The 17,480-nt window shown below is 39.1% G+C and overlaps 1 protein-coding gene across 1 annotated transcript; it reads left to right on the top strand.

Moving 5' to 3' along the window:
• The first annotated feature begins 6,596 nt into the window (after positions 1 to 6,596).
• si:ch211-106e7.2 lies at positions 6,597 to 17,480 on the top strand. The gene is made up of 4 exons (XM_040133089.1): positions 6,597 to 6,612; positions 10,658 to 15,200; positions 16,483 to 16,545; positions 16,664 to 17,480. Exons 2-4 carry the CDS (start codon positions 10,703 to 10,705, stop codon positions 16,792 to 16,794), a joined length of 4,692 nt encoding a protein of 1,563 aa, XP_039989023.1. The 5' UTR covers positions 6,597 to 6,612; positions 10,658 to 10,702; the 3' UTR covers positions 16,795 to 17,480.

Raw genomic sequence — 17,480 nt, 5'->3', positions numbered from 1 at the left:
TACTGAAGCCATAGCATCAAGTTTTCCACGAGACATTCTGTTTTAATTCCCAGCTTCACTGTTTGCAGACAGCGCTTTAATGCAACAGTATAGTGAAGGCAGGCCATCTTCATGCAAGTGCAGTATATCAAGTGATGAAAACAGTGGTAAGTGATGAAGATAGATGTACGCTTCCTCCTTAACCCCAAGCTGTAAAGATTTCACAGCTAGTAACAGCAGTCTCATATGGCCATATATCATATGGTCTCATAAAAACAGATCAGAAACAACATGAACCCTTTAGGGTCCTCACTCTTCTCTCCCTTAGCCATCTTGGGTGTGTCTACACAATTGCTCTTTTTATACCTGAGCAAGAATGCACCACAGGATTATTTCACAGTTTGCTGTTCATCTGGATGCAGAACAATAAACAGGTGCGATGAGCAGAATATAATTAGAATGGCAGAATGAGTACTTCCTCAGAAGCCAAATATGTGCCTGTGCTTGCACTGCTGTGTGTCTAATAAAGTTCTCCGTCATCCAAGTAATAAAATATTTGAAATAAGGTTAACGGCAGCTAGCTGTTCTGTTGTACTCTCGAAGATGTTTCCCTGCTTATCCACTTAACATCATTGGCGCCGCTGACTGACAGCGAGTCCTAGGCGTTTAAATCACCTCGTGTTATTAACTTGTTATCACATGTGAGTTGATGAGCGATGAAACACTGAAAAACCTTCAAGACTACAACTGCAAAGTCAGTTACCTCCGACTTGGTACATCTAGATGTCATCAAACTAAAAAAATAAATTAAGTGAGATATTTCTCAGTTATATGCAAGTAAACACCGGGAGAAGTTTAAACTACTTAACTACTTAATTACTTAATTTTTATTAAGGAAATGTACCTAATATTATCAGTCAGACCTGCACAGATTGCATGGCTAACACTTTCACGACATAATGAAAACAAACTTCAGAGTGAAACTATTGTTTAACAGACCATCTTTGCAATAGAATTCTGTATATGACCTGATTTCATGCTGTTGGAGGGCCGAGTACTGGAGATGTAAAGTTCATACTTTTAGAAAAGTAGGTGGAGAACCCACCAGCAAGGAGGAGCGAATTAAGGGTATAAAAGAAGATGTCTAGCTATGCTCTCTTCAGTTGGTTTCTGGAGCTAACTCGGGGTTATCTCTTGTGAAAGAATAAACTCTATTGCATTGAACTCTGATCATCTCCAGTGAGCTTTTTTTTTTTTTTTTTTTTTAACTCTTTTAGACTCCAGTAACTCATCACCCTCACTGAAGTTAAGTGTTGGAAGAGAGGTCCAGAAATACACTCTGGCCCTGATCTGGGCATCTTACCCTCTAACAACATTAATCAATACATTACTTATATGTAACCAATATCCTGTATATTATCTTAAATCAAAACGTACACTTACTAATGTAACTGTTTGTGCATGGAGGGGTAAAAAAAAGAGGAGGTCATTTGGACTAGTGAATGCCAGACAAAGTGTACACTGGGAACTGTCTTTTCTGGGAAAAATAAAAGGGAGCAGAGCCAGACACCTCCAGGTGTTTTCCTTCTAAAGGCTAGAATGACACGCTAGCCATGCTCAAGTATCACACCGATCAGAGCGCCCCATGTGTGTGTGTCAGTAACATCCCATCCCAATAGGAGTAGTTTAGTATGGGAGGGGGCTATAGAGGTTTAAAAGTGTATGCTGTTGTAGAAAGTTTACCTGTTTAAAGTGCTCTGAACATAATTAACACACAAAACACTGATGGGTTGAGGATTAATATATTGTACAATATAGGTGACAAACCTCATCACCAAAATCAGAGAGAATAGGTCTCCCTGTAGAAAGGACATAATTTATAGTTTTCATGGAAACAAAAGAAAGGACCATGATTGGCCATTTGCCACCTAAGGAAAAAGGTCAGTCATATCAGCATAGTGATGTACGCATTTTGGCCAGAGAAGTACGATGGTTTGAAAGGGGAGTAAAAGAAGCCATCTTTGTCAATCTGGAACGACCGTCACTAAACAGAGGAGGTGGTCTGAGACCCCAACTTTCAGCCACCAACAATGCAGTTCTAAGTTAACTCCCCAGACAGTTGAAAACCCATCCACACCGGGACTCACGTGACCTCAGTGACTCACATGATGACCGGGAGAGTCAACGACTCATGTGACCTCAACGACTGACAAGTTTTGCTGATCTCACCACAGGATAAATACCTGGAACTCCTCACTAGTCAGTTAGAACTGAGGAAGCCTTTCGGATGAGAGGTGAAGCATCTTCAAAAACTTCAAGTAGGTCCAGTTGCCTTCGCATAGCACGTACAGGTACTTGTAGTGCTCCACAATTCCGCAACATTTCTGCTCCTAAAGTTGACCACCATCTCCTTGGTCTTGTCCACATTTGGGAGCAGATGATTCCTGCTGCTCCACTCCACAAAGTTACCCACCAGTTCCCTGGACCAAGACTCCTGCGCATCTGTAATACACCCCACCACCGCAGAGTCACCAGAACACTTCTGCAGGTTGCATGATTCAAAGTTGTATTGGAGATCTGAGATGCACAGAACGGAAATGAAGTCAAATAATCAGAGATCCAGGAAACAGTAGACCGGCTGACACACATCCTGGGTAGCTTCTAAAAAAGCGGAAGTGGTTGGATGGTATTGATAGCGGTGGAGAAAGAGAAAAACATTATTCTTACAGTGCTATCATTACCATCAAGTTGAGAGTTAGCTTGCCGAAGCAGGTATGCGATTCTATGTTAATGCAAATTGTGTCGTATCTGCTACTTTTTAAATTGTTACTTAAAGTAAGTCTTGTCTTCATCATCTAATTATACATCTGTATCAGAGAGCAAATGCATATGATTGGTGTTTGATGAAGGAGGAACCAGTAAAGACACTATCTTACTGTTCAGAATCTGTTATAGTGAGAGGTAGATTTTGACCCGCAGCAGTTGAGGAGTGAGCTGCTTTTCCTCCGGTTTCCTGAGTCTTGTCATGGGCGTCATATTGAGAGGAATAGTAGAACTAATTTCCTGGGGCCTCACCATGGGGGGGGCCCTCACAAAGCCAGGAATTCAAGCTGTCCCCAGTAGCAGTTGCCATAGCAACCAAGGTCTTAAGGATATGACTAACCAAGCCTCCAACCGACGGAGTGAACAGTCCTGCCCTCCAGGGTCATGGGATAAACAGTCTCCCCTTGGGGGGAACATAGTGTAGGTATTGCATGAAATATTCGTGACTTAGGTGAGCGTGATCTACTGTTTAGGATTTAGTACCCAATAGAATCTTCACACATGAAATGAATAGTTGAGGTTGTAGTAGTAAAATCCCAAGAAATATACTCTGTGTGCCAAGGAATATTTAAAATATAGTCTGTGTGTTACAGTATAGACCAGAATGTATGGGACATTGATTTTAACTTTTAAGATTAATTTTAATGACAATCAGACTCAATCATTGGGCTTGCAGTAAGTAATAGAAGTATTGTGATTAATCTGAGTTAAGAAATTATATGGCCTAAGACACCTAGGAGATAATGGTGTCAGGAGATGCCCGGACTTAGCCAGGCAGGCCGGAAGAGTTAAGGGGTTTCCAAAGAGACAGATACCATTATTTCCAGGTGGATATGGAGGATGTGACCAAATATGGAAAGTATGACACCATTATTTCTTGATGAGGTAGAGTTCATTTTTTTTAGAAAAGTAGGTGGAGAACCCACCAGCAAGGAGGAGCGAATTTCGGGTATAGAAGAAGATGTCTAGCTATGCTTTCTTCAGTTGGTTTCCGGAGCTAACTCGGGTTTATCTCCTGTGAAAGAATAAACTCTATTGCATTGAACTCTGATCATCTCCAGTGAGCTTTTTTTTTTAACTTTTTGAGACTCCAGTAACTCATCACCTTCACTGAAGTTAAGTGTTGGAAGAGAGGTCCAGAAATACACTCTGGCCTTGATCTGGGCATCTTTCTCTCCAACACTGTGGTTCTGTGAAGAATATTCTTTTTCGGACATATAGTAAGTTTTGTATGTGTTTAAATACACACTGCAAGGAAGATAACCTGAGAGAGAGTAATACGCCGCTTCTTGTCAAATTTTGACAGGTCCTATTTAGCTATTGTTATCAACCACGCCCTCTTCAACCTGTCCTGAACTTCCTCACACACACACACACACCCACCACCACTGCTTCCAAAGAGTATAAAATTAATGTAAGTTCTATACTGCTACTTTCTCAGTTATAAAATGAGAAGTTATGAGAAGTTTAAAATTTAACACATAGATCTTTAGATTTTGTTGCCATGTGGTGTGATCGCATACTCAAACAAGTCTCTAAAAAATATATGAACTTCAGTAATTAAAAAAAATAAAATCTTAGTCATCTATCAAGGAAAAACTTGACTTTTGACCTTAACCTTAAAAACAAAATGTCATTGTGCTGTAGTTAATTCGTTCATTCATTCAAAGTATTGGGAAACATGTTTGAATATATTAGAATTGTGTTTCCCACAGTTTCCCTAAGTATACCAATGAAAATCTGGGTTACTTTTTGTGCAGTGGCGCAAGTAATGCTAAATGTTAGAGAGCTGCTACAGTAGGTCAAAAAGTGCAATTTGGCATAATCTTCACATGATTATAATGTACTCTCAATTGATGTTTATTAAATTTTTGTCACAGTAACAGCAGTTTAAATCTTACCTGGACAATGGTAATTAATTGATTAATGTTTGCGAGGCTTAGGTTCAAAGTTGTTAGAGATGGGACCTTCACCTACTGTGGATTTGATGTGATGTGATGTGTGAAAAATGAAAAGCCTTTAGCAGAGTAAATATCTTGATATGAGGCTGTGTGAATGTCACCCTGCTATAGGCACCTTTTTCACAAGAAAGTAGTGACATAACTGACGTCACACTTATCATCTGTTAAGTGTGACGTGATGAGGGAGCGGTGACACAGTTTGAGGTTGGTTTACCATAAACAGTATGCTCACCGTTCTAGAGGTGTTCATTACATAAAGAACTGAATCTTCAAAGGGAACTGGCTAACTGAGTCGTCATTGTCACTGACTGAATCAGTGTCCTTTAGCAATGGAGCTCCTCACTTGTGACCGAAAGTTGTCAGCTCAGCTGTGATCCATAGTTCCCTACCTCCTCATTAAAAGCGCATTAAAAGACGGTGAAAACCACAAGAACAATTGTAATCTAATAACTCAGTTGTAAATTACAGGCTACTGACCTATCAGCATTTATGTACAGTGCTTGTATGGGCTAGCTTTTTTACTGAACTAAAACTATGACAGATTGGACTAGCAACAAACTGAACATACTACTGAACTAAAGACTGTGAATCAGTGCTGAGCAGTGGGCTGTGTGAATGGTGGTGTGTTCACTTACTGTTGTATATACTGAAGTCCATCTTAATGATAATGTGACTGTTTGATTAGGAATAAAACATACTACATACTACTACATACACGGTGACTGTAAAACTTCGAATTGAACCCGACTAAGTGATTTGAATCAGCAGGGTGATTTTTGATTTCCTCGTCTGCACTGATTACTTCTCTACAAATACAAATATATCTTCAGTATATAAAATATTTAACTTCTCTGGGAGCATTGAGGCCTTTAATGTGTGTGGTCCTGATGCAGAGAACTGAAGGCCTTGCCTCCTCCGGTTGTGACCTCATTAATGATATATAGATATATAGATATCTATATCTATATCGATAGATATCTCTATATCTATTTATCTCTCTATCTCTCTCTCTCTCTCTCTCTATATATATATATATATATATATATATATATAGATATCTATATCTATATCGATAGATATCTCTATATCTATTTATCTCTCTATCTCTCTCTCTCTCTATATATATATATATATATATATATATATATATATATATATATATATATATATATATATATATATATATATATATATATTAAAAAAAAAATTCTTAACTAGATACCTCAATGACACAGACAGAGCTGTTTGTCACCAAAGAAGAATGATTGGCAACAATTGGCAGATGCGGGTCACATGCTTAACTAAAAATGTACTTTTCTTCCGAAATTAACCATATCATTTATACACACTTACTTTGACATGACAATTATGCAGTTGCTCTATTGATGTATTATGTGTATTTGAAAGGCTTTTCTACTGATGTATAGAAGCGGATCAGTTTGTCCTCCTGACAGGACAGAGTCAGCCAGTATTTACGATTCAATTTCACTTTTTATTCTTGCAAAGCTCAGAGTTAACCTCCCTCATGATTTTCACCACATTTCTTCCTGTCAAATTAGTGATTTGTACCCCACTCACTCGACCACTGCTGTAGACGAGCCGCAGTGTCTGCAGCTCTGTTTCATTCTGGCTCATCCTCCATCAAACACCAATCGTATTCTTTCTATTTCTATTTCTAATACAAAACTAGATTGATGATGCAAATACCACCTCCAGCAACAGTTGCAGTTACATTTGCTTTTTGTTACTGTCTGGTGGCAGCATAAGTAACGCGAGTTTCCACTTCTCTGTCTGATGCAGGCCTCCTGCTTCTTGTTATTGAATACCAGCTCAGTGCTGCATCTTTCAGGTCAGAGTCCAGATTCTGTACATAACAGTCACACTTTTTACGCAGCTGAGTTGGTGAGACAAAATAAAATTGTTCACTCACAAATTACTTAAAGGGATTCTAGCACCTTTAAAACCCAAGAAACATAAAAGAATAATTTGACAATTTGACCTTAATTTAAACTTAATCTCAGTGTCTGGTCAATTAATTGTCATTTCCCACACACAACATAACAATAACACAACACACCAGCCCTGGCAGAGGCACGGGGAGGTTGTCACAACGTCTCTACAGTTTCAGCTAGCAGTTGCAACGCCTACAAACAAACAGAGGCAGTTGGATTCAGTGTAGTCTACCGGGCAGTGTCATGGACACTGTTTACTTCAGTGTACATATATGGGTTGCCTGTTTTTTCAGCACCAGTGGACTCTAGCATATTAGCACTACTGCTCTGACCATTTTTGAGCTTGATGAGTCTCAGCTCTCTGCTTGGCATAATTTCTATACATTTATGCAGAATTTCAGAATCAATTAATTATTCCAGCCGTATGTCAGTGCCTCTGGCTTTCAGAATAAAAGCAAAGAGCTTTGCCATAATTTACTGATGCGAGAGAGGGGCTATTTGAGAATAGCTATCGAGTACTGTAGTTTAAAATAGGTACAGAGTACCAAAAATGTGCAGGCCCTTAATGTTAACTATACATTGTACCTGGATTACATGGTCCATCTAAAATATCCACTGTACAACTCCTCTTTAATTGTCAATACACAAATATACTATGTGTACAGGGAACAGGAATATTTCACACAAAAAATTATACTGCTTTTTGTCCATCTTCTAGGATAAATTAATACGTTGATTTGACTGTGGTTTAATGTTTAATCTTAACAAATATAGGATGGGTAAATGGGAACCTCTGGGTCTGTAGGAGATAAGAGGGAATGTACCAAATTAGCGAGTATACACAGATTGCCAGAGAAAATGTCAAGACATTTCTTAAGAAAAGCAAAGTAATGAATATTAAAAATGAGTAATGCGAAGTTCATGAGGTGAGTGAACAAGCTCGTCCTTCTGTGAGAGATATTTCTGTGTTTGACATTGTTTGTTAGCAGATGGGCTAGTCATCTCTTTCTGGGCACCTGACACTCATTTTGACTTAACTCAGGAAAAAGGTTAAAAAAAGGATTATTTTCCAGAGCTGAACATGCATAACATTGCAGAAAATAGCCCAGTATATACGATTCTATCACACCCTCTGAGAGGCTATAAATTCATTCTCTGCTGCGTTGGCAGATGTCCTTCTCTGTTGAAATGTCTCTCTACATGTTTGTGGTTTATGACTGCTTGATTTTTGCAGCCAGCCACCTAAGAAGTCATTTCCTGTGTGAAAGTACAGCAGGGGAGCAAGTAGGTGGGAACTGTATAGCATGCTGTGTACTCTATTAGATTTTTTTCATGCTCATTTCTAACTTATTAATGATACCTGACAGATAAAGGGATTATAAAATATTCTTGGGCTGGCTAATACTAATCGTTCTCCCTCAGCAGATCAACTACATGCCTTGGTGGTAGTAAATTTAAAATTTTTCAGACTTTAAAAAGAGTTGCCAATGTGTCGAATGCTTTATTTTAATTCTATTCCTGAGATCGAAAGCCCTCATTATTGTTGTGGTCATGTTTAGCCAACCCCATCCTTTTTATTATTAGTCTAGCTTTAGTCGATGACAAATAAAGACTAAAATGTTTTTATTAGTCATCAGAAGATTAGTTGACAAAAATGTGATCAATTTAGTCTAGTTTCAGTCAAGACCAATCTGAGCTTTTTAGTCAAACTTAGGCAAACTGCTTTCAAATAAGATTTCACCCAACTAATATCAGACTGTGAATGTGGACATCTTTAGTTCTGGGAAATGATGTAAATTAGTGGAAAAACAGAAACAATGTTGTATTGGAAGATAACATGTAAAGCTGGGGGATGTTGGAGTTTAAGCTCCACAACAGGAGGAGTTCGGAATACAGCATAAAAGAGTATGCTTCCAGAAATGTGTGTTAGATGCTCTCGCGAGCAGCTCGGTTTATTGTATGCTGTTTCTATTATGCGCAATAAATCTACCAAATCAGACTCAGTTGACTGGTGGTGTAGTGGACATAGGCTGGCCTCGGTCCCTAAAATATTGAAGTGTTCATGGTAAGGACATTCAAAGTTAATCCAAGTTTATAACTACCCACTATTAGGAAACAGAGACAAAGGATGCTTATCCAAAAACAGTTATTAGCACGTCAGAGAGATGTATGATCAGCCCTCGGGTCAAAGGGAAACCAGGCAAATGGGATTAAACAAACAAAACCTCCACGGAGTTCATCCCACCACAATAGGACTCATCTTTGTATAATATTTGACTGTTACTCCTTCAAGAAAAGTAACATGAAAGGACTGTAATTGTCACTAAGATGTGAACCCCTTTATCACACTATGAACCCACTGGAATCACACAAATATACACTGCAGTCCTCCCCCTCTCCCCTTTTCTCACCCCTTAAGGGGTCTCACATGACAGATTACAGACCCCTGCAAAAAAATTATACTGCATACCAATCTTGACTACCTTGACTACAATCTTCACTGGAAACTACCATTTTTCTCTGTCCAACACATCTGACAACAACGTCAGCATCCTCTATACAATAGACAATAATGTTTTTATTTTAATTTACAATCAAAGAACTGTTGTGTAATCTCCATTCAGCTGTTATTAGTGTAGGAACCATTATTTAGTCAATTAACCACTTGCAGTGGTTGCATTAGTATTGTTCCTGTTATTAATAGCGCCGTTAGGTTTATATATCGTTTTATTTTATGTTTCAATGAGTCATGGTGGAAGTGTGATGTGTGATTTTTATGAACTCCAGATGAAAAGTTGTAGAAAAGTACTCGCTTCTCCCGTTGAAAGAAAGGGAGAAGACGGGTACTGCCCCTAAGACGCACACCTGGCCCTCTGGAATAAACTAGCCGGATTTCTTTGAGCTGCACTTTAATGCCATTTTTGCCGTTTTGCACTTCTTTTCATTTATGTGCTGCTCCTATGTCATTTCTATCCTTTCATTCTTTCTTTCGCCTTGGTTTTCTGAGTAAGTTTTTGTCAACACGCGTGACCTGTATCTTCTCTATTTTGTAAACCAAGTCAACAAGAAATTCAATCCACAGGTGTTCCATAGGTCTGATATTGGTGAAGCTGAGTGCTTCCAGACAATGGCTATAAATTGGTCATGGGTTACTATCAACTAAACCAAAACGGTTGTTGCTGTTGCAATTTCCACAACACCACATAACCCTCTCCAAAGTCACACAAACACCATTTTATTCATGTATGGCATGTGTCCGTAGTAGGTTTTTCCTTTCTCCTGAGTAAAGTAGTACCTGCGCCTCTGTGTCAGGTTGTTATGGATGTCTTATATAGACTCCCCCTGCGTAGGAATTAATTTATAGTTCAGCATAAGATTTCACCCACTGATTGTTGTAGAATCACCTCAACATTAGGTGAATGTGCAGTACAGTATATAAAAATCTTGACAAAAGCAAGAATGATCACTGAGTGAAGTTGGCAGGGAGCTGATTGCAGCTTTAAAACAACTGCACTTGAGTCAGCAGACGGTTTTGCTCTGAGATTTAAGAGAACATACCTGTCTCAGCAGGAATGTCACAGGTTGACAGCATGGAGACTCCTACTGTTGGAGGTTTTGTGTTAGGGTTGCGACCAGAAATCTGTTACAGAACAATTAGGTTAATTCCTAGATGAAATTGTTGGAAGCTCGCTGGTTTGGCAGGAATAGCATCATATAATTGAGTTGTTTGGCCACATAGCAGCAGAAGGAGCAGGCTAACATGATGTCTCTACAAACGAGTTATGACTTTTAAACTGAAGTTCAAAGTTTATGGACAATAAAAATAGGCTTGTGTGTGTTTGAGTAACCAGATTAAGTTTTTTTTTTTTTTTTTTAAATATAAAATTGTGTACTTAACATTTTGCAACTGTTTAAATGAGTGTTTTTCAATTCTTCTTTCAGGAAAGTTGCCTCTTCAACCTACTACAGGGCTTAACAGAGGACAAAATGTATTCGTTTGCATGGATGAATGGACAGCACCAACAAGCTGGACCAACCTCACAGTCTTCACAAGCTGCTACTCTGCTTACCCGTGACACAATGAGGAATCAGCAAAATGGGACAGCAAATAACTCCTGTCTGTACAGGACAGTGACAGTGGGAGTCCAACCACCACAAACTGCTCATTTCACCTTTCCAGATGGAGCTTACTCTAAGACACAGAGGTCAAATTGGCGAACCTCAGCAGTTCCTCATCAGGCAGTTTCTTCCCAGCAGCCAGCTGGAGGGAAGAATAAGGATTACTATCCGAATGTTTTATATAGCAATAGCCTCAACTCAACTAATATGCAAAGTGGATACCCTTGTTTGCCGGTCACTAATGGATTTCAGGATGCGACTAAGTATGATTTTAATCAGAACTCTGCTCAGAATTCAAAAACCCAGATTCCACCCAAAATGATGAATACATACATTCGGCAAGACATGTCAGCACATCATGGGAAACAATCAATAAGGACGTGGGATGGTAACGTTGTGTCTGATCTCCAACATTCTAGGGTCCAGAAAAGCTTGCATCAAAATGGGAATGGAAAGCTGAATAAACCCTACCTTGCATACATTACAACAGCTACCTCACTTCCACGTCAAAAGGCAGTTTGCACCAGGACATTAATGTCTTCCCCTGCACACAACAGACAGGCTGCTCATACCCAAACTCACATACAAAATTTCACACAGCATGGATTCTCTCCTTCCAATCCTTCAACAAGACATAGTACAGCTGTCTCTCAGTCTTTCGGAAACAACAGCCTTACAACAAACTCATCATTAATTAGACAGATTAGGCACGATCCCTGCATGAAGCAGAAAACTCAACAACACTCAGGTCAACTCAACTCAGAACATAACAATGGGGGAGAGGCAACCTCCTCTCTTAACTCAAACTCAAATAGCTGCAAGTATGAAACTAGCTGTTTCTTGCAAAAAACAAATGAGCTTCCCTTAAATTTTGCTACTGATGCACGACAGCAAATGCTCAGCAGCTCAGCTGCTCAAGTGATTGCAAGAAATGCGGACAGTCTACATAAGTCATACCCTGCTGGCTCAGATGATCAACATCCAGTGCATACTAGTTCACCATACATAGGGAAGCAGTTTGTCAGTGAGGTCAGAATGACAGAGTGCAGTCAAACTATGAAACCTGTGACATCAACTGTTACTGAGAGTTATAACTCAAATAACACCCAGCTCTTACCGCTCCCTTCTGGGCAATCTTTGCCTAACACAACCCAGGGTGTAATGTCAAGAACACAGCACATTGTAAATGCACTACCTCCGCAAACCTCTGCACCAGTTGTCTTCTATGTCACAACAGCAGATGGAAATGGAAAAGGAAGTAAGACAGGCAATGCATTTTCTCCTGAAAATAACAGCATCTCAAAAAAAAATCTAGTTGGTTCTTCAAGAGGTGCATCTCAGCTGATGCAAATGCCTGAGAACAATTCACCACAGAGGACTGACACTCAATCATCGGTAGTAGACAATCGTGAAATGCTTGAGGTACTTGAAATGCTCTCATCGGTCAAACACATTGACAGCTCCAATCATTCATCTCCTGGTCGCACAGGCACGAGAGCTGTTGCTGTTGTGCAACCATTGTCACAAGACCGCTACCAGGTTGCAAACAAGCATACCTCTTCTAACACCATCAATCAATTGAGTGAGTACACTGCAACAGATAAATCTTTGAGTAACCCTGAAAAATTTATTTCACCAGCTGTAGCGGAAAACAGAAAAGCTGCAAATTTGAAAGAGGGATTTCAGATTTACCCAGAAAACCCAAATCAAATGAGGTCCAACAAATCTATAATCAGGCATTCAGCAGCATCCAATGATGGCACTGTTGTTTCATCTTCAGATTCAGCTGGGTCTCAATACTTTTCACAAAAACAGTTATGTGCTGATGACAAAGGATCTGAACAGACTATCAAATTGCAAGTAGACCAGCATGTTGCACCAGCTGCTCAACAATCAAGAAACTCTGAGGTACCATTAAGCCAAAATGCCAATATGGACAAAAGTGAGATGCCAGCAGTTCCGAAGGCCTGTTTTTTTGACCTGTCCTCAATCCCAACAAGCCCATGGAAAGCTGTCGCATTAATTAACTTGATACAGGATGCCGAAAAAGCCCAGATGGAGTTACAAAATTTCACAAAGTTTTCTTCTCAAAGCAAATTATTAAGCATGTTTTGGGTTGGCAACATCAAAATGTTGGTATGTAAGCTCAAGACAGGCTGGTACAAGGATTTAATCACTGATGTTAAAAATTTCCTTAGCAAACATGTAACATCAGACTCTGTCATACTATCACAAGTTAAAAATAGCTCTTGGGAGCAACTGGAAAGCTACCATGTCCTCAAAGATAATGAAGTTTATTCAGAACTGCCGTACAGATCATCATGGTTGAATGTCAATGAGCAGTTAGATGACATTGATAAAGAGTTTGGCTTTCCATGGTCTTTTAGGTATTGTCTGCAAACGCTTGAGAGTGGCAGCCAGCCAGATCCAGTTGGGACAGTTAGCAGCATTCCTGCAGAAATAGTAAGTGAGGTGCCAAAGAAAGTCTTGTCACAAACAGAGTGTGAAGACAAACAAGCGTCAACTATTGAAAGTACTTCATCTCAAACTTCCTCTCCTCTTCGTCGTCCAGAAAGTGCAGATTGCAGTGATCCATATTACTCATTTGAAATCCAAGTTTTGCCTCCAGAAGAGGCCAAAATTATCTTTGGGCAAGTACAAACACAAAGTAAGATAAAACAGAGTATGGACATGGACAGTCCGCCAGAGAAAGTCATGAAGAGTTCTGTGGAGGATGAACTTCCTGACTTAAGACATGTCACATTGAGTGACTCAGAACTGGAGAACAAGGTAGTCTCTCCAATTGAACAAGTTTGCTGCATTGCAAGGTGGATGGAAAAAATTGTTGGGTCAGACACCCCTTCTCTGAGTAAATGCCAGTGCAAGAAGGAGCAAAGTCATAAAGACTGTACTGACAGGACACTTGATAAGGAAGAGACGACAGTACAAAACAACGATAAACTGTGTGCAATCAGATCTGAAAGTAAATTCCACTCTGCCATAAAAGGAGAGAATCAAGTCAAGGCTGGGGAGAACACTGACAATCAAATTATAACATGTAGTTGGTCTGATTTGTGGAATGATATCAGTGTAACTATTGATTTAACTGAAGATGACGAGAAACCTCACTCACATTCTGACAAAGAAACAAAGAATATTTCCCACATAAGCATTAATGATAGCCAGTCAAGCATTATACTCAAAAGTGAAAGCGAAGATGAATATCTCTCCAGCAGTGAAAGTGAAATTCCCAACCAGATCCCAGAATTTGGCATTCCGATGTCAGACCCTGAAGAGGAGTATGTACAAGATCAGCTGATAACAGCAGGAAGTAGTCAGTCAAGCAGTTCAGACAATACTAAGAAAGAAATCAAAAAGGTCTTCAACAGTGAAGTTGCAAGCCATATGCCAGACCCTGAAGAGCATTGTGCACAAGGTCAGTTGACATCTACAGATGTGGAAGAGTCATCATTTGAAACAAACGAAGAAAAAACTCAAATTAGTGCATCAGCTGCCCTCCAGAAAACTTCCAGTCTAAGTGGTAAAAATGAAACTTTTGAAAGAAAGAGGAAAACACCAAGCAGTCATGAACACACTAATCCATTCCTGAAGAAATTAAAGAAATGCAAACCTTCTGTTAATCTGGATTCAGAGCCTATCTTCAAGGGTGCAAAATGTGAGACGGTTTTTGTCGATGCTACTGATAATGAACCTTCATCCTCAAACTATAGAACTGTAGAATTGGTGCTGTTTGGCTCAGCACGTCAACGGAAGTGTGTTTTAAATAGCGACAGAAAGATCCATGTTTCATCGCCAGCATCTTCATCTGATGCAGTACAGAGGCCTCCAGAAGTTCTCTTTGTGAATCTCAATCCCTCGAGGAGAAAGTCCAGTATTCCTACAAATGAATATTCATACAAACGAGTGATTTATGAAAAATGGTGGAGAAGTTATTTGCCAACTACAATTAGGCGCAGAAGGAAACTGAAAACACCAGAGTCTACTTTTGCTTCTTTATCCGGGGTGAGTCTCAAGAAAGCTGAAATGGCTGGCTCAGCCAACACCAAGGAGCTGGCAGTTTCCTCTGAAATGAAAGACTGGAATGGAAATACCAAGCGCTACCTGAGGAGGAGGAGGAGGAGGAGGGAATCTCTCTCTAACAGACTAAGACTTGGAGAGGAGAATACAAGGAAAGATGCGGTTACACTCAAACGGCCTGATCAAAAGAGAAGTAACACTGAAAACGGAAGCCATGCTGTCACACCTCTCAAGGGGAACAATGTCTTGAGGTTCAGTGTGTTACCCAACACGTTCAACTTTGTAGATGGATCCAATGGGAGAAAGGAAACCACTGATCCCATGTCAGGTAAATCATACTATCAAGATTATTGTGGTACTCTAATGTTAGTAGTGGTTAAGATTTGCATAGTGATACAATTTAGACAGTGAAGTAATGTATAACTTTTGTAGTCAGTGTTCAGTTGTCTTACCATTGAAGTGAACAATTAAGTGGATGAAGTTGCATAGAAGAAAAAGCTGTGGTCATGCTTGCTTTGAAGAATGTATTTATTTAAATAACTAACATAGACCTTAAAGCATAGACCCTACAAATCAATTTAGGATTACAAAAACTTGAATTTAAAGAATGCAACATCAAGCTCCAATTTATGATTTTTCACAACCACTCAGAAAGGAAATATAGCAGGCATATTAGTATAAAACGTTTATTCAGTTCCCAAATCTCTTGTGGAAATCTTTTCCTTTGATATTTCTGTAATGTTTAGGATGGGTACACTCTAGCCCACCCCAAATCTGCACATCAAAGGATGATACTTAACAAGTCTTAAGCAGAAGCATTTATTGCAAGCTTGACGTATCAAGGCAAAAATGATTAGCAGTACGATGTTAACAAGTTAACTGGAGTAATGCCACACCAATTCTGAATATGCCATTTCCAACAGGGCATATAATACTCACAGCATCACGATTCTAGCACACATCTCTCATACCATTTCTAAATAGGGCCAATCCATACATTTCACGTATTGGATTAGATGTAAACATAAGTCATGTTTACGCACGTCTTGAATCCTGCCTTACAAACTAAGGTCAATGCAGGACCATCCGTGTCTGGATCTGTCTGGGACTGTATATTCTTCCTGAGTGATCACCTACTTTCTGAGTACACTTGAACCTTGGTTACCATGGTTACTGAGGATGGGAGTAGGGCCATCTGGACACTATCAGCCATAACACAAGTCAAACATTATTGAGCCATTGTTTACCAGTGCGAGGCTTCTGTGATCTGCCACCGTGGAGATCTTTGTGTGTGTGACTACAGACTAACGGAGAGAATGGACTAAAAGAAAGAAGAAAGAAAATTCCTTCACAGTAGCATCTGGTGACCAGCCTGGGGGTCCTGACTCCCCCTGGGGATCAGAGAACCAGGTTGAGAACCACTGATCTAGATAAGTAAACCCAGGAATTTTGCAGGTTCTTTATGTAAAAGGGAGGTTCCTCTCTACAATTCAAGTGATTTATGAATTCTGGCTTGCTTTTGTAAAACAAAATTATTTTTTTTTTCCAGTGTCTTTTTTTGTTTGTTTGTTTTTTCTTTTTTTAAACCTATGCCTGACCTTTTATTTCAGATAACTCTGACCTTGTTGAAGTAAAGGACAAGAGCCCCAGTAAATCTATGACAAGGACAAGAGGTAACGTATACAACTAAAACATACATACATTTTTATTTATTTTTATATCAATCTCCATTCTTATTTGGGCAGCACCTAACAGTTTTGCCTAAAAATTATGAATTAACTGTTACTGTAGGTACATGGTATTCACGTCCTGAGAAGACGTATTGTCTTCTACGCTCACCTCCTGTCCCCAAAACCTCCAGCCTCTTCAAAGAGTTTCAGAGGAAATTCATGGAGAAGACACAGCCATCCACAGATAAATAACATGACAAGCAGATGATTCGCTGGCAACAAAGAAATTTGAGAAATGTATTTCCTTTCTTGTTTTTGTACTGTGCATTCAAGGAGTAAATTGAGGTTTCGCCATTTTGTTTATATTGGATTTTAACATTCTGTCAAGCAAGCTATTACTGTATAAGATCACGTGTTCTCATCTCTTTACATAAAATTTGCAGTTTACATTGTCTGTACAAACTTTAACATCATTCACTTTATGTACAATTCCTAATGTCTCGCAAAAGTATTTCATGCAAAAATGTAACTTGAAGACAGACTGTAAACTGTATATTTCAGCTACATATTTGTATTTTTCTACATTAAGAAAATTTTGTTAAATTTTGTATATTTTATACATACTTTTTTAAGGGATAATAAATGTGCTCTAATTTTTTTATGTACTTTTCAAAGTGCAGTTTTATTTTTGACATTAAATTTCTTATTAAAATCACACAAAGCATCCTTAAATTGTTGCACAGCTTAGTAGGTGAATATGAGCTGCCTGGTGGCTAGTTCAAAACTGACATTTGTCATTTGTATGTGTTCGTTCGAACTCTGAATGGGAGTAAGGAATGTGGTGGGAAATGTCTTGGCTCATATCTACACAAATAATGGCGCTATTTGCAGCTGTTCTTATTACTGATGTGTAAATAAATTCATCTGTCTACAATTTT

This window comes from Xiphias gladius, chromosome 8 (assembly GCF_016859285.1).
Source record: "Xiphias gladius isolate SHS-SW01 ecotype Sanya breed wild chromosome 8, ASM1685928v1, whole genome shotgun sequence".
NCBI classification, from domain to species: Eukaryota; Metazoa; Chordata; class Actinopteri; order Istiophoriformes; family Xiphiidae; genus Xiphias; species Xiphias gladius.
The sequence above is the reverse complement of the archived record's forward strand: the minus strand, read 5'-3'. Positions and strand labels throughout refer to the sequence as shown.